Here is a 27175-nt window from a genome sequence, read left to right on the forward strand (position 1 = left end):
CTACCCTCTGCCATCTGTTAGCAACTGGGAGAAAGTCAGCATGTTTACAGCGAACGGGACCCACAGTTTACCTCCCAGCGGGAACCCAACGTGACGAAAGTAACCAATGCCACTGGGGTGACTTACCTCCAGTGCTTCAGTTGTGGCTAACTAGTGAGTTAATTCATTGTGTGTTTTGCTGATTAGCGAGTTCATTCTGTGTGCGCTGTTCCTGTGCTATTCGTCAATTTCGGTGTTTTATTATATTTTGCGCACATGTGGTATTAATGAAGGACGAGTTTAAAACGGATATAATTGTAAATCAGTTCGAAAAGCCATTAAATGGCCGTTCGTTTGATGAAAAGATTCAAATAGTTAAAGCCGGGAGACCTCTACCTTCCCTCGTAAATTTCTTCTTCTTAATCTGCTTAACCTCCAGGGTTGGCTTTTCCCTCGGACTCAGCAAGGGATCCCACCTCTACCGCCTCAAGGGCAGTGTCCTGGAGCTTCAGACTCTGCGTCGGGGATACAACTGGGGAGGATGACCAGTACCTCACCCAGGCGGCCTCACCTGCTATGCTGAACAGAGGCCTTGCGGGGGGGATGGGAAGATTGGAAGGGATAGACAAGGAAGAGGGAAGGAAGCGGCTGTGGCCTGAAGTTAGGTACCATCCTGGCATGTGCCTGGAGGAGAAGTGGGGAAACTACGCAAAACCACTTCCAGGATGGCTGAGGTGGGAATCGAACCCACCTCTACTCAGCTGACCTCCCGAGGCTGAGTGGATCCCATTCCAGCCCTCGTACCACTTTTCAAATTTTGTGGCAGAGCCGGGAATCGACCCCGGACCTCCGGGGGTAGCAACTAATCACACTAACCACTACACCATAGAGGCGGACCCTCGTACATTTAAAAACAGAAAACAAGAATTGTGTACGCACGTTCAGTCCAGAAACTTACAGTAAAACTGTTTGGCTCGAGTTCACCTACATGTAATTAGGGTGAGTAGAATTGAAATTTACTTAATACATTGTATTAACTGCGTGGTTACTAGTTGCATGCCTCAGTAGAGATTCCAGGATACGCCACTGCTGGAAGTACAGATATCTACATATATATAAAATAAAGAGTTTTGTCTGTACATTGCTCAGAATTTTAAAAGGATGGTATTTCTGTATCAGTCGTATGTATGTATGTACAAGCATCATGAGAAAACGGCTGAAAAGAATTTAATGAAAATTGGTATGCAAAGTCGGGGAATAAGTCGCTACAATCTAGGCCATAAATAACTTTATTCGCGCTGAATGAAATGGTAGTTTAGAGGGAGGCCTAAAATGTAATTCTCAAATATTTATCTTATTAGTGGTTGTATCTCATAAAAAATTTGTATACAAAGTCAGGAAATAAGTCCCTACAATCTAGCCCATAAATAATTTTATTCACGCTCAGTAAAATGGTAGTTTAGGGGAAGGTCTAAAATTTAATTCTCAATGATTTATGTTATTAGTGGTCGTATCGATAAATACTACATAATTAAAGTTATTTAGTATTAAATTTCCAATAATTTATGTCTTATACATTGTTACAGTACCGGCCATCATCACAGAGATATTCATGAATACAGCAGAAGCCCGTTATAGCGAGTACGGCATATAACGAGAACACCGCTAAGGCGACAAACATTTTATGTCTCTTCAAAATTCCTATATTAAACTGTGTATCGTCCTTCGGTTACAGCGAGAGCCCTATCACTGTGACATCCGTTATTACGAGCGATTAAGCACGCGCGATTTTTTCCATTACCGATATCTGTACACCCCAGCGATGATATTGCATGTAACCGATTACCTTCGGCATCGTTTCCTCGCTACGTGCACTAGCGAGTTCTCTCGTCGACATTCTAAGGTGATGTCTGAGTAGATTAGTAATACCCGTCGACTGCTGTTCTGTAAAGAAAATTCTAAATGTAAGAGACCATATTTTCGTAATAAATGCATAGATAACGTGTCCAATAACGGTTGTTAACTCTTTAAAAATTAAGGCTGACTAAACAACCACTTAATTTTGAGGCTAAATACTGCAATTTAGTAAGAATGGGATACACCTCGAGATATGGCAGAGTGCTCAATTGATTTCAGAGGTTAGTTTATATTTTCTCGCGTCTGGTTAAATTACAGAAAGGCTATTATAAAAATTTATAATGAGAAGGTTATAATTTCTCTACTGGCACTTTAAGTGTGTTTTCATCATACATATAGTACGGTTAAGTTAGGATAGGTGACACTGTTTGAATAAGAAAACAAACGTTTGCAACAAAATGCGATAGATCATCTTCGGTACAGTATACTGCATTTGCGAGCTCTCTCATCAACATTCAAAGGCGATGTTGGAGTTGATTAGTAATACCCGTCGACTGCTGTTATTTAAAGAAAATTTGAAATGAAAGAGTATAAAACATTTTCGCAATAAATGCGTAAATAACATGGCAGATTACAGTTAACTCATTAAAAATAAAGACTGAAGTAAACGATATCTTCATTTTAATGTTGTATACGGAAATTAAGTAAGAATGTGATACACCTCAAGATATGGCAGAGTACATCACTGATTTCAGAGGATATTTCATATCTTCTCACGTCTAGTTAAATTTTGGAAAGGCTATTTACAAGTAAATTTTTCACGAGGAGGTTATCATTTCTCTACATGCGTTTCAAATATGTTTTTATGATACATATAAGGTTGGGTTAGGTGATGCCGTTTGAAGGAAAAAACTGATGTGTTTGCCACAGAAACCTCTGGAGTGATACCGTATTTCTCTGAATCCAAGACGACTTTTTTTCAGTATCTCATGTGAAAACTCAAGGGTTGCGGCCAAACAGTAAGTTAATGGATACCACTGGCAACTACCCCAGTACCCACGCTGCTTCTTTTCACATGCACATGCACACACAAAACTCGTTGACAATAAACGACCGCTTCTTTTGTACAGTGCCTGTGTGTAACGTCACTGGATCTCAAGAAATAGTGAAGAGAGAATGGCGTTCTATTAGCCTCAACAAAAACGTTTCTCAAATCTGCAGAATGGCATCAAAACATGCCAGCCTTCGAATTCTTAGAAAGGCCATGGCTACTCAGTGGCAGAGTCCAATTAGTGCTGTTAAGAAACTTCAAGATATTCAACTTCTTGGTGCACTGCAATTTCAACTGCCGCACACGTGGCTCCTACGATAATTTGCTTTCAAAAAGGAGCCCAAGAAATCGGTGTCAACTACAGGAACAGCAACATTCCCTAAGAAAAGCTCAGGATCCGCATGAAGGGTGCACTTCCGGCAAAACTGGACTAGAGTGGTCTTCTCACTTGAAAACCGAAAGCCATGTTCTAAAGTCCACCATTCTATTCTCCTAATAGCATGCTGTAATTGCCGCTCTGCGACTGCCATTTATGCGAACTATAATGCAGAGCAAAATCGCCCACATATAGCGACGGTATTACTGCTGAACCATCAGCAGCAACAATACCGTTTATGGCAATAGCAAAAAGAGTGACACTAAGTGCAACCTTACCAAGAAGTGCACAAAACAACACAAATGCACGAACAAGGAACAAAATGAAAACAAACACAATACTTACCGTAAGGGCAGTAGCACAAAACACGAAGCGTGGAGGGAAAGGCATGAATGAAAGGGCAGGATCTTATTAACGGTTGACAGGTTGCCAGGTCAATATTACTAACTACCAAATAAGAGACCAGATTAAATTTAAAATGAAGAAATTTTACTTAATAAATAAATATGAAAAACAGTTAAATTTTACATATAGGCCTATTCCTTTTTTTTAAAAAAAAACCATAACGCAATTAAAACTCAAAGGTGAAACACCATTTTATAATGAATTTTAAATTAAGGTAAAATGAATCTGAATATGGAAGGATAAAATATTAAAATTAAAATAGGTTGCAACCTTTTCATATAATTTAAACGATAAACACTAGGTAATTAGTATATGGAAATTCATTATTATTTTAGATTGACGATCATCAGTATACGGGCCCGCAACTACAAATATAGCTTAAAATTGAAATTTGCTACACTACTAAAATAGTTAATTACAAGTTACACTCAAGGACACACGAATAAGGAAAATTAGTGGCTCCAACCGCGAATAAAAATTACACAAAATAACCGAACAAGGTGAAAACACAATGAAATAATAGCGGACAGCAATCCCAACTAAATGAAGTATATCAACGGAAAAATTACGATTAATGTTCCGCACATAATAATGATAGAACACGGAAGCGCAGCATAGGAGCTACCAGTTACTGACGCCAAGCCAAAATCCAGTAATAGTCATCAAAGCCACCAAAATAATAGGTGTCCATCAGGTAAGATAAGGGATGACATTACATAATAAAAATAAAGGCAAGGAGCCCCAAATAATGAGCAGAATGTGACAGGGAAACGTTAGGAGATCGGCATAATTTAAGCTTAATATCGACCAGCAAATTCCAATTTTAAGATTTCACACAATTAATAATAATAATAATAATAATAATAATAATAATAATAATAATAATAATAATTTATGCAAGAGGTGATGGTACCAATTTACATTAGCTTTAGTTAATCAGTTTGCCTACGGCTTACATACTTCAGAACTGAGGGGGCTTTGGATTACGCTACAATACGTGCATGAGGTGTCATTAATTAACATCCCGAACAATGCAAATAATGGTCACATACAAATAATCAGCCACGAAGGCAAGAGGAGCACAATCAGACAGGAAATACAAGCAGTGAAGGAAAATTAGGGAGAAAAACACACATCAAAATGAAATATCAAAATAATAATAATAATAATAATAATAATAATAATAATAATAATAATCCTCATCATGAAGAACAGTAGGCAAAAATGCACGACAAAACAATAAGATTAAACAACTTACACAAAATACCACCTCATAGACGCATAACTAGCGATCCCAAACTCCCCACATTACATTTGTTTGTTTTTCCTACGGATTCAGCCCAAAGTTGATACCAGATTTTGCTTACAAAGTTACACGATACGGAAAGGGTGCGTTTATGATGTTGGTCAAATCCATGATGAAATTACTCACTTTTAATGTCTGGTCATACGAAATCCCTTCAATTAATTATAATTTCCAGTACTTACTTGGAGTTAGGGTATCCAACTTACAACACATTTAAACCTTTCAATACCGGTAACGGTTAATCACACAACACGAAGTTCACATCTTACATTAAAGAAATAATCAGGTTGGAGCACACTGGAAAACTTTCAAAAGAGTAAAGGGCATAGCCCTAACATCCTCACTTTTCCACCAGAGTCAGGCTCCATTACAAACGCTCTCCCTTTGCGCCAAGGAGTCCTCTTACGAGCTTCACTTAACATAGACATCTTGGACCGTGGCAGCAAACACACTGTCCTAGCTCACACGGAGCAGGCGGAAGTAGCAACTTCCCATGATTCAAAGCGCGCACCCTGTAATGTTAATAAACTTAACCATGATAGGTTAATATTGTGTTTGGTCCGTATTGACTGGTCTGAATGTATAATATAACTATTTATAATAGTTTACTTAAATCCGCCTTGATCAATACACTCATTAAATGAAAGAAACATTATTAATTAAACCATACATGTTTCGGGAAATCTCAACCATTCCCTTCATCAGTGGTTAGATCAAAGAATAACACAATATGACACAATCTTTTGTTTTACAATTTGAAGGAGTATTGTGTCCCAATACATCATATCAAAGAGTAAAGAGAACTTATGAAATATTATAAAAATGATCAATACATACAATTTTGGTTGAACTGAATGAGAACACTATACAAATTTAGGATCTTCAAGTTTTTCTTCTCTTCTTCTTCTTTTTGTTCCTTAAATGATTATATGCTAGCCTAAACAATGGGTTATCTTCTGTACTTTTCTCATTTAAACTTGATTCAGAATTACATTTTTGTGTAAGGTAAATTTCTAAATTTTCCAAAACATTCATCAGTTTTCCCTTTTTGGTCGAATGTAATAATTTCATGTCATTGGAAATGTCTGTAAATTTATGATTCATTTCAACCATATGTTCTCCCATTGCCGAATATCTTTTATGTTTGACCGCATTAACGTGTTCTTTGTACCTTATAGCCAAACTTCTTCCGGACTGTCCTATGTATCGTTGTTTACATGTTTGGCATGTTAATTTGTAAATTCCTGATTTATTAAATATACATTTATTCTCTATTTTATCTAAATTGAAAATTATCTTATTAGTATTATTATCCGTTTTGTATGTGACATTGATGTTCTTTTTCCTGAAAATTTTAGCCAGTTGATAAGAGTGCTTATTTCGAAAAGTTAGAACTACGAATTTCTTTTTCTCTTTTCGCTCTGTAATTAAAGTTGTTTTAGGTTCATTTTTCACTTTATTTATCATTCTATTAATAAATCTGTTGGAATATCCGTTGCTACGAGCGATTTGATGGATTATATTTATCTCTCTATTATGATTCTTCTTAGACATACGTATGTTCATAGCTCTATTAATTAAACTGTAAAATGTTGCCTTTTTATGTCAACATATTACATTCGACCAAAAAGGGAAAACTGATGAATGTTTTGGAAAATTTAGAAATTTACCTTACACAAAAATGTAATTCTGAATCAAGTTTAAATGAGAAAAGTACAGAAGATAACCCATTGTTTAGGCTAGCATATAATCATTTAAGGAACAAAAAGAAGAGAAGAAAAACTTGAAGATCCTAAATTTGTATAGTGTTCTCATTCAGTTCAACCAAAATTGTATGTACTGATCATTTTTATAATATTTCATAAGTTCTCTTTACTCTTTGATATGATGTATTGGGACACAATACTCCTTCAAATTGTAAAACAAAAGATTGTGTCATATTGTGTTATTCTTTGATCTAACCACTGATGAAGGGAATGGTTGAGATTTCCCGAAACATGTATGGTTTAATTAATAATGTTTCTTTCATTTAATGAGTGTATTGATCAAGGCGGATTTAAGTAAACTATTATAAACAGTTATATTATACATTCACCCTGTAATGCGCGCAGCAATCAAAACAATAATCCCGCAAATCATATTGATCCAGCAAATGCGTAACAATCGGGATAAGGTATTTGAATTAAATTTGCCCGGTAACTTCCACAGTTAGGGAACAGTTCCAACAATGGCCAATAATGTAGATAACGTCTCAATACACAAGCAGACATGCCAGATAAATAATTAAATACTCTTAGACGCTTTCATGTTAGAATTAAATTATGCCAAATAAATATTAGTTCCCATTGTCACGTCACACTAAGAACCGATCCCTGTGGGACTCCATTTTCTTGAACGTGGTATTGCGAATATGCCCTCCCAACTCAGACATGGAATAGACGGAGGGACAAAAAATTTGCAATAAATACCGGCAAGTTACCTTGGAATCTCCATTGATGCAGGACTGGAATGATACCATATCGCCACGTGGAGTCATAGGCCTTTTCTAAGTTGAAGAAAACAGCCACCAAATGCTGTTTGCGGAGAAATGCATTCTGGATAGAACTCTCCAGGTGTACCAGGTGGTCGAGCAAGTGGCTCGAAAACCACACTGGTATTCGGACAAAAGTTCTCGTTTCTCCAGACACCATACAAGTCTGCAATTTACCATCCTCTCCAATAGCTTACACAAACAGTTAGTGAGACAAATAGGTCTATAACTTCCTGCACACTTAGGATTTTTGTCAGGCTTGAGGTGTTTCAACATCTGGTTATGGACACTGTCTGGCCCAGGAGACGTGTCCTTGCAAAGCACCAAGGCGCTGCAGAGTTCCCGCTCCGTAAAGGGCACGTTATAGTTCTCTGTGAAGCTTGAATGGCAAAACTAAGGTGATGACGTTCCGCCTCTCACTTCATAGCGAGGAAATCACTATGATAATTCCCGGAGCCAGACACATCCGCGAAATGACTTTCAAGATGGTTAGCAACCGAGAGTGGTTCAGTGACGATACTGCCTTCAATGGAAATTCCCAGTACAGAAGATGATCCTTGGATACCTGAAATATGTCGAAGCTTAGTCCACACTTGAGATGGAGTATGTGACGCCATCTCCCACGAAGCTTTCTTACTTTGGTGAATAAGAACTCGCACCTTAGTGCGGAGTTGTTTAAATGTTACCAAGTTGGCCACAGTAGGCTGCCTACAATAACATTTATGATCGCATAGGCACTCTTTGATAGCTGCTGCAATTTCTTCGTACCACCACAAGAAACAAGTTTTCGGCAAGGAGACCCTGAGAAGGAGGGAATGGACTCATCAGCAGCAACGGTAACTTGTGTTATGTAAGTTATTTCACCGTCTGCGGTCCGCCTTATCTCATCGTTAAAGACAGCTAGGGATGTGAACTTTGGCCAATCAGCATGTTTAAGAATCCATCGAGGAGGAGCCTAGATGGATTTTTGTTTCAACAAAGTAAGAATAATTGGAAAATGGTCACTGTCACAGAGATCATCGTGTGTATTCCACCGAAACAGCGGAAGCAACGTTCAGCTGCATAGGTTTAAGTCTATGCGAGAGTATGTGCCGTAACGTACAATGAAATGCGTTGGTTCACTTGTATTCAAAATACATAACCCCAGCTCTGTTACCAATGTTTCCAACTCCCTTCCCCTGGGGCAAGGTGCTTCAGAGCCCCATATGGGGTGATGGGCGTTACAATCGCCCAATAAGTGGAAGGGGCGGGGAAGATATATACGATCAGTAACATCATTTATGTCGAGAGGCTGGCCTGGTGGAAAATAAACATTACACACTGTTGTTACGACAGGCAGTGAAACGCGAAATGCTACAGCCTCCAGCGGAGTTCTTAGTGGAATCTCTTCGCTGTAGGTAACAGAACGGACAAAAATGCCAAGGCCACCGGAAGCCCGGTCAGCATAATGTGGTTCTGTCGAGTATAGTCGAAAATTTCTCAAGACTGTATGATGACCTGGTCTGAAATTTGTTTCCTGAATACAGACTATACTTGCCGAATACTCGTCAATGAGCTGGCGCAGCTTAGCAAGATGCCTACCGTAACTTACAATTTTATTGTAACAGTGCCATAGTGTAAGTGTGGACTTCTTAGGTTTAGGTTAGAAGCAGCGTAATGCTACCTAACCTACACTCACATCCCCATCCGAAGATGGAGATAAATGCTCCATATGCGTCACTTCACCAGACGAGGTGATGCATGTCTTGAATTTCTTTGACGTAGTCCAGGCTCCTGGAAAGCCCACTGGTGCAGACTCAGACCCTCCAGGTGGAGGGTGTGAGACCCCATCCATAGTAGAAGTGGAAGAATGCCTTGTTAAGGATGCTCTTCTTTCCCGCCAATGATTCTTGTTTAGATGGGCTGGGAGGTGATTTCCTAGCCCTCGTCGACGATGCCACCTCCGCTGGCTTAGGCGCGGCATTCGCTGACCTCGTGAGGGAAGGAGACATTGTTTTCTACCCCATGCTGTACCAGCGTAGGTTTCATAGCCGGCACAGGCTTGTTGGTGGTCGAAGGCTGAGATGAACCTGCCTTCGAGCTCTTTCTCTTTGTGGCGTTGCTCACAGGAGCAACTGCCGCCTTGGGCACAGCGATCTTCTGGGAAGGTGTTCCAGTTGTAAATGACGAACCTGGGAGAGACTGTGCTATCATGCTGAAGTCTAGTGTCTTGGCCGGTGCATTCAGAGAATTAAACTTACGGCGTGCTTCCTGGTAGGAAAGACCATCCAGGGTCTTAATCTCCTGGATCTTCTTCTCACTCAGGTATACCGGACAGTTCCGAACTCTAGGAGAATGAAGACCAGGGCAGTTAATATATAAGTAATAATAATAACAACGTAAACGTTTCCACCTTTTCAATACTAAAATATATTCACAAAATTATAAATTACACGGTACTAGTTTCGACCCATTTAGGGGTCATCATCAACCGTATTGGAGGCAGGCGGAAGTGGTTTCGATACCATGCCCGAAATCATCCTCCTTGAATGCCACCCAGTCTGATCAGAGGTCTCTGTAGCCGAACCAAGCAGCCAAGGCAAAACCAACCTAGTCGTAGCCAGTATTGCCCGGGTTCCGATGTTAGGCGATGCCTAATACGGGATGACTGAGGCAATGAGCATTAGGACTCCCTTCCTCCAATCACACGCAATAGCACCCCATAGCATGTACAGAGCACTAAATATAGAGAAAAAAAAAGAAAAAACAATGAATAATATGTCCTCCTGGCATTTGGCTATGAGGGGACCTGTGTTGTCAGGCGGATACTACTTCAAGGGTACACGACACTCCCAACCCCTGCTTCCTGGGTGGTTACTGCACGGGCTTTCGAGTGTAATCGCACAAGTAGGAGGACCATCTCCAAGCAGTACACACATTAAAAATTTGTAATTGGTCTACAACTAACCCTCAAAAAACAATAAAAAATAAAGAGGGAACCATGGCCACATGACCTTTTTAGTTGACTTCTACGACAGGCAGGAATTACCTGTGAATGTATTCAGCCCCTCCCATCCACAGGAAGTCCAACACATGATATCAAACTGCAATCAATGTCCACACCTAGGTCACCCCTTTTAGTCGCCTCTTACGACAGGCAGCAGATACCGCGGGTGTATTCTACACGTGCGTCTCCCACCCGTAGGGGGTTATTATTAGAGAAAGTAAACCTGTAGTTTTATGTGACTTAATATCACAATCATAGCCACAGAACCACAAGTTTTATGTTGAATCCACACTAAAGGGATATAACTTTTCATTTCAAAAATTCAGCAGGACTGGCAGGGTTTCAAATCACATCCATTGTGTGAGAGGCCAGAGATGATGTCACTTGGCAATCACACTTTCAAATATTTATTATTATGGGGCATTGATTTTCTTTTCAGCCGATGATGAGCTCGTTTTCTGCTTCCCATTTTCATCAGGATGGCAAACACCTGCATTCCACCAGCTGTAATAACCTCGTCTCCTTAGCCCCTCCTGTATTTTTCCCCATTCTAAATTTCACACATTGACAAACTAGAAATCTCAAGAATGGTCCCCTAAGTGAATATGCTCCTTGTCGAAGTAATACACAAACTTCACAATAAGTAATGGAAAGGAAAAAACAAGAGACAAAGACAAATGGACAGGAACATTAATGACAGTCGAAATCATACCTTTCTCTTCCTGCGCTCTCGCTTGCGAGGCGTTTCATTCACAAATGCTGAATATTCTGGGACTTCATTATTTTTTATCATCTTCAGTATCAGCTCTCGCAGTCTACCTTCTTCCTCTGTGTTACTGAAAGGAACAGCTTCCAGAATGAAGTCCATGTCCCCTTTACCATCCAAGTAAGCACGCTTCAGGTCATCCTTTTCTTCCTGGGAACCTAAATCATTCACATCATTAGTACATTAAAGCATTCAAATGCCACAAATAGTGCAGAAGATATTTCATATGTTCAATATTTCACTATTCTATGAAAAAAGCAAGGATCATTATCATCAATTGTCCACTCCAACAGGCTGGGTGTGGGAATGAACAAGCAACATCCCAAGGCTTGGAAGCTTGTTCTGTTATTGTTGAAAGCAATTACTCCTTTCCCTCTTCTGCTTATTCGCTACGCCTAACACAAATGAGGGATTTCCTGTCCGGGTGAAATTCTCTTAGCCTTTAATAGTCCCCTACTTCTTTTATAATGCAACAGATCGAAATTTGGAATGCTTCACCTGCAAACTGCATCCTTCCGAAAGTCTCCTCCACCGAAGAAGCCGTTAAGTACTCCACTGTAACCCTGGCAAGGGGCCCTTACAATGTGCCACCTGCCCAGCCAGCATGACCAAGGTTTCTTAAAGAGGTGTTACACCTTGATCACTCGCCTTTTGTCCTTGCTTGTAACAGGCAGATTCTACCCACCATACATTGGGCCCAGGTTGGCAGTTGTTGACCATCCATTTTCTTGTTCAAGAAAAAATAGCAATAAACTTATGACTTCAACTATAGACCTTCTGAAGTGGTGTTTAAGCAGCCTGCCTATCTTATTTCACATTCCAATTATGCTGCAGTATAGCAATGAAAGCGTAATTCTACTGGACAGCTCCTAAGGTAAAAATCAATTTAATTTTGTCAGGTGACACTAAGTGCACCACCAGAGATCTTCAATATGCATAAGTCGACATGGAGCGACACAATTACTGCCCGCCCTTCAAAAATTTACCTAAGCTGAAATCAAACCTGTGAACTTGGGACCATGAACTGGACACTACCACTCATCCACTGAGGCAGCTACTTATTGCATAGTGGTCAACACTGAGATGTGATACTCCTCCTTGATTAACTCTAGAATTGCCACATGTACTACTCTGTGCTGCCAGATGAGAAGTATCAAATCTTTAGTTCTATTTAAACAACTATTCTTGTCACTGATAATTACTACAGATATTTAATTCATCAATTTAAAGAAACTTATCTATGTCGGAGTATGTCATACTATGGGTTTAATGTCACATCCACACAGACAGGTCTTATAGCGACGATGGAATAGGAAAAGGTTAGGACTGGGAAGGAAGCGACCATACCCTTAATTAAAGTACAGCCTTGGCATTTGCTTGGTGCGAAATTGGGAAATGACAGAAAACCATCTTCAGGACTGCACAGACAGTGGGGTTCAAATCCACCATCACGGACTGCAAGCTCACAGCTATATGACCCAAACTACATAGCCAGCATGGTCGGGATGGAAATATCCATAACAATGAAAACTGTACTGGATTCTAAAAAGACTGTGTTTAAAGTAAAGAAACGTGTGTTTAGCACTAGGTCAGGTGGAAATTTAGTTTACTGAACAATCTGTACTAATATAATAACCCACAAAAAAACTCAGGAATGCTCTTCGTGTTGTATATAAAGACCGCTGACGCAACTGAATTGGCGAAGAACATCTTTCTTTTCAAGAAAATGTGGTTACTTCGTTACTTCCGGGCGAGCGATTCAAACTGACAAACTCACCACATACTGCTGCCGTGCTCCATGCGAATGCACAAGTTTCTTCGACTAGCGTAGAACTGTGTCTCTTAAAGGCGATACCCATAGTTTGTTTATTAAGCAGCCGTAATTCCACACAGAGCATAAGATGCATCCCTGCAGCCACACAATCAGGCATTCATTTATTCACAACATTGTAAAAGGAATGAAATACTGAACGAAAGAAACAATATGCCCAATGGTGTGATTACAATAAATGTTCAATATTCCCCCCCTTCTACTTTGCAGCATCAGAACAAAGGCAACTAGTTCACATCACAAAAGTCGAGGGGATCCTTCACTACAAAACCCTCAACAGTCGATTTCAACATTCAAGCTATAGCCAACATCAAGCATGAGCGTCCCCATTTGACTAATAGCACAAGAGGAAGCAATCACATCAGCTAGTAAAGATACACACGGCAACACAGTCGTGAACCTTTTATCACTTCTTCAACAAAAATAAGAAGACTGTGGACTCACCTGGTTTAATAACAACTCCATCAGTACTATAAGCTTCCTACAAGAGTCATCTTTAAATGATTATCTACTTAAGGTTCATGGTAACCATTCTAAGACTTCAAATTGGGTTGCCTTTAACCAGATTCCATTCATACTTTGAACTTGTAATTCGAGGCCATAATTTCAGTCATAGACTTTATCGTTCATGTAAATAAGGACAGTTTGGTTATATTTAAAAAATGTTTTAATGACCTCAATGTAAGATTGTACCAACATTAACCATTTTTCTCATACATATTTTTAGATGTGTTTTAATTGTAAAAATTGTCATTTGAGAACTTAAAACAAGTTTCCTCATTTTTATAACACGTATGTTTCTTTAAGTAACACTTTGACTAGAGTAATGAGGATCCTGATCTTTATTCTTTAGGCATGAGACTACAGCTGAAGATGCCCCATGCAATGGGCGAAACATGTCCCGTAAAATTAGTATGACAAGATATAAATCTTAATTTTAAGAACCCAATTAGGTGGATCTCAATAAACTTTTGTAACTTGTTGAATTAATGTACATACATTTCAATATGAACCAGTCATGAGATTTGTAACATGTAAACTGAAGGTTCCAAAATATCTACTTCAGAAGTGGGAAATGGCAGATCGAAATAGTTTCGTGAAAGGAGTGCAACATGACAGTTTACTGTCTGCCCTATTCTTTATGACATTCATGGGTAACATTATCAAGGAAATTAAAACAATGGATACTGGTGATTTGAACAAATTTGCTTCTGCAGAATGAGTTATCTGGAAAGAGAGAGAGAGCAGGAGGGTGAATTGTTGGAGCAGCAATTTAAAGAATACTGTATAAGTGTGTGCAAGCAAAATAAACAGTGGTAATGCAAATCCACTCAATGTAACTGGAGGGAAAGAGAAGTGAATGTGTGAAAAACCTCAACTATTTTGGAAGTGTTGTTTCGAGTAATGGAAATGTTAACCTAGCAATACAAAACAGTGTGTCCAAAGGATCAAACTTCTTATACAAAGTATCATCTAGTGTAGGACAAAACAGGCAATGTTGAAATCATACCTTCAAATCAACTGATCAACAGCTTGGAGAGTTGTATATCAAATACATGAGACATAATAAACTACAAGGATATGAAATGAAGTTTCCACGATCAGGTATGCAGAAGATGAGACGGGACAGAATCAGAAATGATTGTCAGAAGAGACAAGAAGTTGAAAGAATTAAAAAAAAAAAAAAACAGTTCCACATAACCGTTGTATTTTTTAATTCTCGTAAGTGTATAACACTGATGCGGAAAATGCAGATGATTGCTTGCAACATGAAAGTGAACTCTACAATGACGGAAAGACGGAGCTGCATGATAAATGGTTTGGCCATGTAAAGCAAATGCAGGAGACTCAGATTCCAGGAAGTACAGAGACCAGTCGGATGTCACTGAAGGAGATAGTTTGACCAAATTAAAGATGAGCTAACAAAAAAAGACACAAACATTGAGAGAAGTTTACAAAGACAGAAACAGATGGAAGTATATTGTTCATGTAAATCCCACCCAGCCTGCCGGAAGGATCCACAGATGTTAGTTGTCATTTAAGCAAGCACATATTTCATTGTTGATCGGTCTAGTGACAATTACATGAGGATTTCCAGTCTTATGTGCTGTCTTGCAATAATTAATACGTTGCAAGAAGGCTTTCCATTTTGATCAAAAGTAGCCCAGGCCTTCGTATTTTCTTGATAAAAATATTGCCTTTGTATTTTCTGCAAGTAATGCTGAATATGAACCATTCTAACATTTATCATCTTTACAATGGTGGAAAAATGAGTGTATCCTCCTTATTCAATACATTATATATTCCATCATTAGACGGAGTAATCAAATTCAAACATGTTTCGGCTCGTTTGAGCCATCTTCAGTGGAAAAAAAGGGTGGGTGAAAATTTACATACTATAAGCTAAAAAATGCCAAAAAACATAATGAAAGAACAAATGAAAAAACAAAAGAGAGCCTAGACAGAAACTAAATTAGCACAATATACAATATTTACTTCAATGTGGAGCAAAAAACAACTCACTGCGACAGAATTCAGTGAAATAGGGGTTAATATAAAAACATAATTAAAACTAAAAACTGTGTTAACCTGAGAAGAAAAGAAATGAAAACAAATGATACAGATGGAAATGAACAATAAGTGCACATAGTGAGGTTACTTTACAGAAGAAACATTTATTAGGTACTTAGGTAGACGTATAGCATAACTTGTGGAAACCAAAGAATCTTTAGAGCCGTGTATCACTCGTTATGAAGTTCTAACAGCTGTATGTCATCAAAGGTAGCAATGATGTTAAGAAAACAATTTACACACACGTAGTGAACAATGTAGAAAGATGGTACATAGATGTCATTCAAAGAGATTAAAGTCCTTAAAAACCTGAAGGTAAAAGTAGCACTTGAAAGTCAAAACATCTGTGATGTAGGTGGACAAGATTCGCAGTTCAATTCGGAAATAAGTGAAATAAATAATATTGTTAGTAATAAAAGCCAAATTAGTAAAGGGGGTGATGAAAAAAGTGGACAAAAAAGAATAAAAGTAATGAAAATATGTTAATGTGTAATATGTGACTCACCTTGCGCTGTGATGTGTTGGACGTATTGCATAACTTATGTGACGGGAAGTAAGAGTAAGGAAGATAAGGGGGGGGGGGGGGGGGGGGGGGGGAATGGGTAGGACAGATTAGAGAATTTGTATTGAAAAGGTGGAACAATTGTACTTTTAATTAAATTGTAATCACAGTTCAATACGGACCATTCACAATGAAATTTATCTCTCAATAGTTTTGTACTATGATGCACAGCAGGTCGCTTCATACCAATGCCAGATGGCGAAGACAGCTGAGGCATAGGTAGACATACACACACGTAGATCCAAATATTTAGAATTCGATTCCCATTCAGGATTTTATTTATGCATTTTAAAGACATGTTTCACCGCTCACCTTCGAGTTGTTGCTAGTTAAATTGCTTATAGTTAATTTATCTTAGTCATTCCATTCTTTTGTGTTTGTTATGAAACATGAACCAATTTCTTGTTCATTCTTAGGATGTCCAAGGAAATATCATGATACCTTTTACTACCTGCAGTCCAGTATTCTTGTATACTATCAGTTGTGCTGGCATTGTTGAGGGCTGGTTTTTTATCAACAGAAGCCATTCATAGGAACGGGTGATGGGCCGACCTATAATGGGAACATGATCAAGAAGCAAAGAGGCATTCTACAGGCTGCCCACTCATCTGTACTAGAGAGCAAGATGTGGCCCTCTTGGCAGCACTAGAGGAGAAACCCATTCTCTAAGCTGTTTGTGCATGTTTAAGAATGAGAAAATCACGCAAAAATGATATGAAGCAATACCTCAAGTAGCAGGGAGGAGAGATCTTTCCCTTATGCTTGCTAGGTACCCACCAATCTGTCCCTAGGAAATATTCTTACGCATAGAAAAATAGACAAAATTAGACAGATTTACACAATCTGGGAAATGCAACCATTCTCAGTGTTCCTATTGGCTGGAGCAGTTTGCTATTGCCCCTGATAGACCTTGCAACATGTGACCACAGGTCTGCCACAAACAAACAAACAAACAAACAAACAAACAAACAAACAAACAAACAAACAAACAAACAAACAAAAAACTGCAAAGTTTCAAAGTGTCACAGCATGTGCACAACATGAACTATTAAATACAGGAGTGAAATTCACAGTCACCACTGATCTGCATTTAGGGCAATCACCCAGGTGGCAGATTCCCTATCTGTTTTATACCTAGTATTTTCTTAAATAATTGCAAAAAATTTGGAAATGTATTGGACATCTCCCTTGGTAAATTATTCCAATCCCTCTTCCTATAAATGAATATTTGCTCCAATTTTTCCTCTTGAATTCCAACTTCATCTTCACACTGTGATCTTCTCTACTTTTAAAAACACAACTCAAACTTATTTGTCTACAAATGTCATTCTACGCATCTCTCCACTGACAGCTCAGAACATACTGTTTAGTCGAGCAGCTCATCTCCTTTCTCCCAAGTCTTCCCAGCCCAAAATTTTGCAACATTTTCATAACGCTACTATTTTGTCATAAATCACCCAGAACAAATCGAGCTGCTTTTCTTTGGATTTTTGCCAGTTCACTAATCAAGTAATCCTAGTGAAGGTCCCATACCCTAGAACTATACTCTAGTTGGTGTCTTTCCAGAGACATCCTTACTACAACCCCTAAATACCCTCATAACTAGAGACGAGAATTATAGGTACTAAAAACAGTTAATATAGGCAGGCATATAGGCTCTTAAATTAGCCAAAATAGGCACTAACGTGTAAAATAAGCAACATAATAGGGATGAAAAAATACTTATAACAACACGCTCAATTACTATCAAAGGAATTTACAAGCAACGTTTCAATGTTTTCCGGTAACAATCTTGTTCTCCTGTCGGGAAGAATGTTTTGTACTGAGAGAAATCTCTCAACATCACAGGAAATGATTGGACAAAACTTCAATGAAGCCACTTCATCTGGTTTTAGTTCAACTGCTTCATCTACCTCACCTCGTAGCACCCTGGCTACTTTTACAGTCTTTTCCATTATGGATTCTGCTGCAGGACTCTTATGGATCTTTTTGCTGACATCGGCTACGTTCCCAGAGGTTCAGTCAAAATTTCTCCTGACTTCTTCCAAAACCCTAAATGACTCCACCAGGAGAAAGCCACTCTTCTCCAACTCTGTGATTGCTCCTGGAAGCTTGTTGAATTTGAAGATGCTCCAGTTTATGCAGGGGGATATTAGCTCCCACCATTGCAGTGCACAGGTCTATAGAAAATTGTTGGTCGCTGTTCACAGTGGACTGGTAGAAGAGCTGCGATGACAACGCTTTCTGTACTCTTGTCAAATGCATCGCAGTATTTCTATGTTCATCTATATGGTATCTTTACACATTTGATCTGAAAAATAATAAAATTGACTTAAATTACAATGTTTTTGTATTTCTACAGCTGGACTATGTAATTGGCAATAATGCTTAGTATAAACATAATAATGGCGTATGGCCTCCGGAGAGGCCTGTTGCGGGTCTTTTTCTCATAGACGGCCTATTAGGCGACCTGCATGTATGTGAAGATGAGGGCCCTACCTAAGATGATTTCTAATGCTGAAAACGCCTCACACACCCAACACCAGAGCCATTGGAGTTAACCAATTAAGGTCAAAATACCCAAGCGTGAATCGAACCCAGGACCCTGTGAACCGGAGGTTAGTACGCTGACCATTCAGCCTACGAGTTGGACAGTATAAACATGCATTTGTTTCATAAAAAAAAGAGAAAGACTATTAGAGGTGATGCTTCTTTTTTTTCTAGTTGCTTTACGTCGCTTCGACACAAATAGATCTTATGGCGACTATGGGACAGCAAAGGCCTAGGAATGGCAAGGAAGCGCCCATGGCCTTAAGGTACAGCCCCAGCATTTGAGAGGTGATGTTTCTAGAAGTAAAAAACTTTAAAGTAGGAACAAGAGAATTCGTAATTTACATGGAAATATGTCATCAAAACTGTTTGGTTATAATCTGGCAGTTTCCTGTCGAGTTCACCGGGTGGAAAAAAAAACCAACATAAAAATGACGTGAAACAATACCTGAGTAGCATAGAGGAGAGATTCTTCCCATATGCTTGCCAGACACTCACCAAGCTGCCTCTAGCAGTATTTTTACTTATATAGAAGAATTAAAACGGAGGCAATATAAATCTCAGATGTGTGAACATTTTATGTGTTGCTATTCGCCGGCTTTGTTCAGCCGGGTCAGCTGTCATGAAGACTATTTTCTGTTGCCTGCAATAGATCCTGCATCATGTGTGCCCCCAAGGCTGCCACCCTCGTTGAAAAATAGAAAACTGCACGAATTGAAATTGTTGTGGCATGCGCCCATAAACTTACTTTTTGTCATAATTTAGCAAAACTCAAGATGGGATGCTAGAGCTTACGCACCCCACACTCTCTTTGCTTGCCCCCCCCCAGCACAACGGTTACTAACCGGACCTCACCAATCTAGACCAACGGTCTTTTCACTGGCCTGGTCTTGTACAGGTAGTCTTTGCAGCCTTGTAAATCACGCTGTGACATCGTCCAAGCCGGGCCATCTTGTATGTCTAGCCTCTGTGGTATCATCCTAGCTGCATCACATTCAATCTTCAACCTATGTTTCGCGAAGGCTTAGCGGAAGCGTAATAGAGTTCACTAGAGCCTACACATAGCGCTGGTGAAAGATACTCATGATTTTTTTAAAAAAACATTTCAGTTGTAGTCCACTTCTATGGGGTAGTAGTTAGCGTGATTAGCCGCCACCCACGGAGGCCCGGGTTCGATTCCCGGCTCTGCCATGAAATTTGAAAAGTGGCACGAGGGCTGGAACGGGGTCCACTCAGCCTTGAGAGGTCAACTGAGTAGAGGTGGGTTCGATTACCACCTCAGCCATCCTCGAAGTGGTTTACTGTGGTTTCCCACTTCTCCTCCAGGAAAATGCCGGGATGGTACCTAACTTAAAGATGCGGCCACTTTGCCTGTCTATTCCAATCTTCCCATGCCTTCACAAGGCCCCTGTTCAGCACAGGTGAGGCTATCTGGGCAAGGTACCAGTCCTCCTCCCCAGTTGTATCCCCCAACCCAAAGTCTTACGCTCCACGACACTGCCCCTGAGAAGGTAGAGGTGGGATCCTTCGCTGAGTCCGAGGGGAAAATCCTCCCTGTATGGTATAAGAAAGAAAATTTTTCAGTTGTAAATTTCTATTTTCATGGGAATTGAGTCAGAGTTCAAAATACCGATTTTTAATTTTCATCCACTCTGTGACAAGAGACCACCGGCGTTCTAACTCCTCGTTGAGTAATAATTAAATGATGATTTACATTTTTATATTGCTAAAAAGTTCACGACTAATACAGCATTGCAACAAAACAACTTTCCACAATACATAAATTAATAGGCCTATAAATGCTACAATGAAATGCGATCGTAGTTCAGTCACAAAAAAAGATAAAAGGAACAAACGAACTTACCTCCTTACAGCAAGCTTGGCAGAAGACTACTTTTCCATCTGTAGTGAAATTGAGATCCAATGTGATCCACTGCTTCAGCCAGTAGGACTTCGACGATTTTCTTTGCAATTATATTTTCTTAAAGTCACGCTGACATAGATAGGTCTTATGGGGACGATGGGATAGGAAAGGCCTAGGAGTGGGAAGGAAGCGACCGTGGCCTTAATTAAGGTACAGCCCCAGCATTTGCCAGGTGTAAAAATGGGAAGCCAAGGAAAACCATCTTCAGGGCTGCCGACAGTGGGGCTTGAACACACGAACTCCCGGATGCAAGCTAACAGCTGCGCGCCCCTAAGCACACAGCCAACTAGCCCAGTGATTTTTCGTTGGGCATTGCCACAGACACACTACTTCTTCACAATAAATCACAACATGTTCTAAAGGTAAAGCGTACGCGTACAACAGTTCACATTGAGAAGGAGGTATAATGGTTCGACGTTGATTGGTTCTCGCATATGTCTTAGAAGGTTGGAGGGGTTGCAGGCTTCGAGGTCAAATTGTTCCTTGTTTCTCTTGACGGAAATTTCCCAAGAACTATTTCTGGTATCTTCCAAGAATTCCCATTTTTGTTCATGGGGTAAACAAATCTTCAGAAATTCACTGGAAGAAAATCAGCTTTATAATAGATTCAAAAGGCCAATAGGCAATTATACTCCAAATAGGCACAAACCCCTGAAATAGGCATTTATAGGCACAATAAAACCAACGAAATCTAGCTTAAAGGATCCTAAAACGGATTTATATCTCAAACGCCTACGTTTCTGAACACAGGAATAAAATAGGCAAATTCCCGTCTCTACTCATAACCATGTGCAGAGATCATCAATCACTACTCATCTGCATTTAGGGCAGTCGCCCAGGTGGCAGATTCCCTATCAGTTGTTTTCCTAGCCTCTTCTTAAATGACTGCAAAGAAATTGGAAATTTATTGAACATCTCCATTGGTAAGTTATTCCAATCCCTAACTCCCCTTCCTATAAACGAATATTTGCCCCAGTTTCTCCTCTTGAATTCAAACTTTATATTCATATTGTGATCTTTCCTACTTTTAAAGACACCACTCAAACTTATTCATCTACTGATGTCCTCCAACGCCATCTCTACACTGAAAGCTCGGAAAATACCACTTACAATATAGATGTTGATTCCCATAGGGAATCTGAAATATTTGTTCCAAATGAGTAAATTTATAATACCAATTGGTAGGTGTGCTACGTACCAACTGATGAGCCCAGCCTAGCACACGGGGGCAAAACACTGGCAACCAGGAATGAGTTACCTGGAAAATATATAATGTCCAATTACATACCACTTAGTCGAGCAGCTCGTCTCCTTTCTCCCAAGTCTTCCCAGCCCAAACTTTGCAACATTTTTGTAACGCTACTCTTTAATCAGAAAACACCCAGAACAGATCAAGCTGCTTTTCTTTGGATTTTTTCCAGTTCCTGAATCAAGTAATCCTGGTGAGGGTCCCATACACTGGAACCATACTCTAGTTGGGGTCTCACCAGAGACAAATATGCTCTCTCCTTTACATTCTTACTACAACCCCTAAATACCCTCATAACCATGTGCAGAGATCTGTACCCTTTATTTACAATCACATTCATGGGATTACCCCAATGAAGACCTTTCCTTATATTAATACCTAGGTATTTACAATGATCCCCAAAGGGAACTTTCACCCCCATCAATGCAGTAATTAAAACTGAGAGGACGTTTCCTATTTGTGAAACTCTCAACTTGACTTTTATCCCCGTTTATCATCATACTATTGCCTACTGTCTATCTCAACATTATCGAGGTCATTTTGCAGTTGCTCACAATCTTGTAACTTATTTATTACCCTGTACAGAATAACATCATCTGCGAAAAGCCTTACCTCTGTTTCCACTTCTTTACACATATCACTGATATATATAAGAAAACAAAGGTCCAATAATACTGCCTTGAGGAATTCCCCTCTTAACCCCTTAACTGGGGTACAGTTTCATAACGTCAATCAGACAGTGGGTAATTATTCAGCGCAATGTGCACTTTTGGAATGGGTGCAGTAGCATGCGGCAGATGTAATTACTGAACCCAAAAATAATATTTTTCTTGATTTATTTAAATTATTAGTGTTATAGTAGAAATTCAATAGCATTATATTATTAACGTTTTTCTTGTAAACCCATAAATATATACATATATACACAGTGTGTTCATACAAAAGTGAATATAAAAAGAATTCCTTTCATTATTATGGTGACATTTTTCAAGTTTTCATATATGCATCAATAGGTTATACTGTACATATTTTGTGATTCATAGGTCATTCAGAAATTGCGCACAGTGTGGTAAATACGGAAGCATAGGCAAGCACTAAGTGCCACGTCACATTCCTCACAGCAGTAGACAGTTTCCCGTCGCCTCTGGTTTGACAGACAACAAAACGTTTTCTTGAGTGATTCCTACTTCTGGTCGGTGGGTTCTCAGATATGAAGTGATGTGCGGTTAGTCGTTGAACTGGATCTCCAGAAGTTCTCCCTGGACGTTTTGAATTCACTGTCGAATCACAATACTTCTCTGTCAGTTTTGATACCAGATTAAGATAAATTGAGAATCAGTCCCACCTTTCTTTTTGAACAGAACAACTGAATTGACAACAGAAATGTCAAATAAGTGCCAGAACATTTTCATATACACAAATAAATTATTTATGAAGAAATTGGCGCGGACCGCATGAGGCAATACGAGACAGCTGTCGGACTGCCACCTAGGCGCAAACTACCCGACTGGCGTGAGACCGGATAAAAATTAACAGGACAGCAATAATCACATCCAATACGAGTGGAATTAGTTTTAAATTATGATAGTAGATGGCAGAAGTGATTAAGAATAGCCAGACACCTGTAGGCAGCTAACGCAACGTAACAACACGTTTACAATTACAAGAACGCCTAAAGGCGTTAAGCCCAATAGTTATGCGACAGGTGTTGACTCCTTTAGGCGTCAAACCCAGTTAAGGGGTTAATTATTACAGGGACAGATAAAGTTTCACCTACTCTAATTCTCTGAGTTCTATTTTCTAGAAACAGAGCCACCCATTCAGTCACTCTTATGTCAAGTTCAATTGCACTCATTTTTGCCAGTAGTCTCCCATGATCTATCCTATCAATTGCGATACAGTCCAATTGACCTCCTGAATCCAGGATATCTGCTATATCTTGCTGGAATCCTACAAGTTGGGCTTCAGTGGAATAACCTTTCCTAAACCCCAACTGCCTTCTATCAAACCAGTTATTAATTTTGCAAACATGTCTTATATAATCAGAAAGAAAGCTTTCCCAAAGCTTACATACAATGCATGTCAAACTGACTGGCCTGTAATTTTCAGCTTTATGTATATCACCCTTTGCTTTACATACAGGGGCTACTATAGCAACTCTCCATTCATTTGGTAAAGTTCCTTCATGCAAACAATAATCAAACAGGTACTTCAGATATGGTACTATATCCCAAACCATCCTTTAGTATATCCCCCAAAACCTTATCAATTCCAAATGCTTTTCCAGTTTTCAACTTTTGTATCTTACTGTAAATGTCATTGCTGTCATAGGTAAATTTTAATACTTCTTTAGTATTAGTCACCTCCTCTATCTGGACATTATCTTTTTTTTTTTTTGGTAGGGGCTTTACGTCGCACCGACACAGTTAGGTCTTATGGCGACGATGGGATAGGAAAGGCCTAGGAGTTGGAAGGAAGCGGCCGTGGCCTTAAGGTACAGCCCCAGCATTTGCCTGGTGGGAAAATGGGAAACCACGGAAAACCATCTTCAGGGCTGCCGATAGTGGGATTCGAACCTACTATCTCCCGGATGCAAGCTCACAGCCGCGCGCCTCTACGCGCACAGCCAACTCGCCCGGTCTGGACATTATCCTTGTAACCAACAATCTTTACATACTGCTGACTGAATACTTCTACCTTTTGAAGATCTTCGCATACACACTCCCCTTGTTCATTGATGATTCCTGGAATGTCCTCCTTGGAACCTATTTCTGCCTTAAAATACCTATACATACTCTTCCATTTTTCACTAAAATTCGTATGACTGCCAATTATGCTTGCCATGATGTTATCCTTAGCTGTCTTCTTTGCTAGATTCAATTTTCTAGTAAATTCCTTCAATTTCTCCTTACTTCCACAGCCATTTCTAACTCTATTTCTTTCCAGTCTGCACCTCCTTCTTAGGCTCTTATTTCCCTGTTATAATATAGCGGATCTTTACCATTCCTTACCACCCTTAAACGTACAAACCTATTTTCACATTCTTCAACAATTGCTTTAAACCCATCCCAGAATCTTACATTTTTATTTACCATTTTCCACTGATCATATTTAATAAAAACTCCCTCATGCCTGTTTTATCAGCTATATGGTACTGCCTAATAGTCCTAATTTTAATCTCTTCCTTTCTTTCACATTTATTTTTAATTACCACAAAAACAGCTTCGTGATCACTAATACCATCTATTACTTCGGTTTCTCTATAGAGCTCATCTGGTTTTACCAGCACCACAACCAGAATATTCTTCCCTCTAGTTGGTTCCATCACTTTCTGAATCAGGTGCCCTTCCCATATTAACTTATTTGCCATTTGTTGGTCATGATTCCTGTCGTTCGTATTACCTTCCCAATTGACATTTGGTAAATTGAGATCATCTGCTACAATCATATTCCTTTCCTTATCATTTCCCACATAGCTGATTATCAAATAATTCTGAATAAGCATCTGTGCTACCCTTTCCTGGTCTGTACACTCCAAAGACATCAAGTTGCCTATTATCTTTAGAGATGAGCCTTACCCCTAGAATTTTGTGCTTGTCATTTTTAATTTTTTTATAGCTTACAAATTCTTTCACCAAAATGAATACTTCCCCTCCTACCATTCCTATCCTATCTCTACAATACACCCTCCAGTTCCGTGAGAAAATTTCTGCATCCATTATATCATTTCTCAACTATGATTCAACTCCTATTACAATATCTGGTAAGTATCTATTAAATTAATTAATTGTATTCCTTTCTATACAATACTTCTACAGTTGAGCACTAATAGTTTTATGTCATCCCTACTTGATTTCCAGTTCCCTGTTCCCTTAACACTGCTCCCTTGGCCAGCCTGTTTCCCTGAATGTACCGCCCTATAACCCTTCTAAACAAATTTCTTAACTTATATGTACCACTGCGGTTCAAGTGAAGGCCATCTAAGCGCAGATCCCTATCTCCTACCCACACATTAGGATCTAGAAATCTCACTCCCAGTTTCCCACATACCCACTCCATAGTCTCATTTAAATCCCCTATCACCCTCCAGTCAGTATCCCTCCTACACAGCATTCCACTGATAATCTCCGCTTCCTTAAACTGCATCCGTGCTGCATTTACCAGGTCCCTCACATCCCCAACTTTGTTAGTACTTATACCTGCTTGTCTTACATTGTTAGTACCAACATGAAACACTACCACCTTCTCCATTCCCTCCTCCTTCTCTTCTAATTTCCTCAACATCTGCCTTTACCTAATTCCTCGATAACACTCTACCCTGGTACCCTTTCCTCCACACACTTTCCCGACATGTCGAACGATAGAATCACCCATAGCCAAAGCCTCAACCCTACCCACCTCACTTGATCCCCTCCCCTCCTGGTCAGTCCTATCTCGACAGCTGCAGAAGCTACTTCCTCCCCCCATCTTCTCTATCCCATGCCCTGCTCCACCTGTCTTTTCCTATCCACTACTCCACATTTGCCTTTCCTACCTCTTCCCTTTCTCCTACTTCCACACTTCTCGGCAACAGTTCCCTGTTCCTCATCTTCCCTCGGTTGTTCTACCTGCAGTGACTCGTACCAATTTCTCACCAACACCTGTCCCGAATTTTGATCCTGAATGGATCCCTTAGCCTGCTATCTCCTTCCCCTTAAAACATTAGACCACCTGTCTTCTACAATTCCCCCCTTTCCTTCCTGTCCCTCTATTACACCTACTGTATCCTGTACATTGTTTGAGGGAGGCCTACTTTCCTTCCTGTCCTCTGAGAGAATCCTAATTATCTCCCTCAAGCTCTCCAACTCCTCCCTCATACTCCTTAATGCCTGGCCACACCCACAGTTCCTACACTCGCACTCCTTAGCCATTCTTTACTAAATAATGAAAAGAAAAGGAGAAATAAGGTAACTTATTCTGTGCAAAATAAAAATGAAAGGAAAGAAATATTGAAAATATTCACAGATTTTTTAATTAGACCAATGGTCTTGTCACTAGTTAATACTATCGCAGGATGAACTAGAGGCCTGTGGAGTACTTCACAGCTTTAACCTCTGTGCTTATGCCCCCAGTCCCCTCTGCTTGCCCCCAGACCAATGGTCTAACCTATCCAGACCAATCGCCTTGACTTTAACCAATAACCTAACTAAACAGTCTTGTCACTAGCTGCACCTAAGCAGGGAGTCTTGTGCA

At 39.6% G+C, this 27175-nt stretch overlaps 1 protein-coding gene across 1 annotated transcript in view; it reads right to left on the reverse strand.

Annotated features, from left to right (window-relative positions):
• The window catches only part of LOC136864095 (dnaJ homolog subfamily C member 9), a 43851-nt gene that overhangs the window by 11915 nt on the left and 4761 nt on the right, over positions 1-27175 (reverse strand). The window contains exon 4 of the mRNA XM_067140661.2: positions 11203-11414. Coding sequence (XP_066996762.1) covers positions 11203-11414 — 212 coding nt within the window. The remainder of the gene's footprint in view (positions 1-11202; positions 11415-27175) is intronic.

This window comes from Anabrus simplex, chromosome 1 (genome assembly GCF_040414725.1).
Source record: "Anabrus simplex isolate iqAnaSimp1 chromosome 1, ASM4041472v1, whole genome shotgun sequence".
Classification (NCBI taxonomy): domain Eukaryota; kingdom Metazoa; phylum Arthropoda; class Insecta; order Orthoptera; family Tettigoniidae; genus Anabrus; species Anabrus simplex.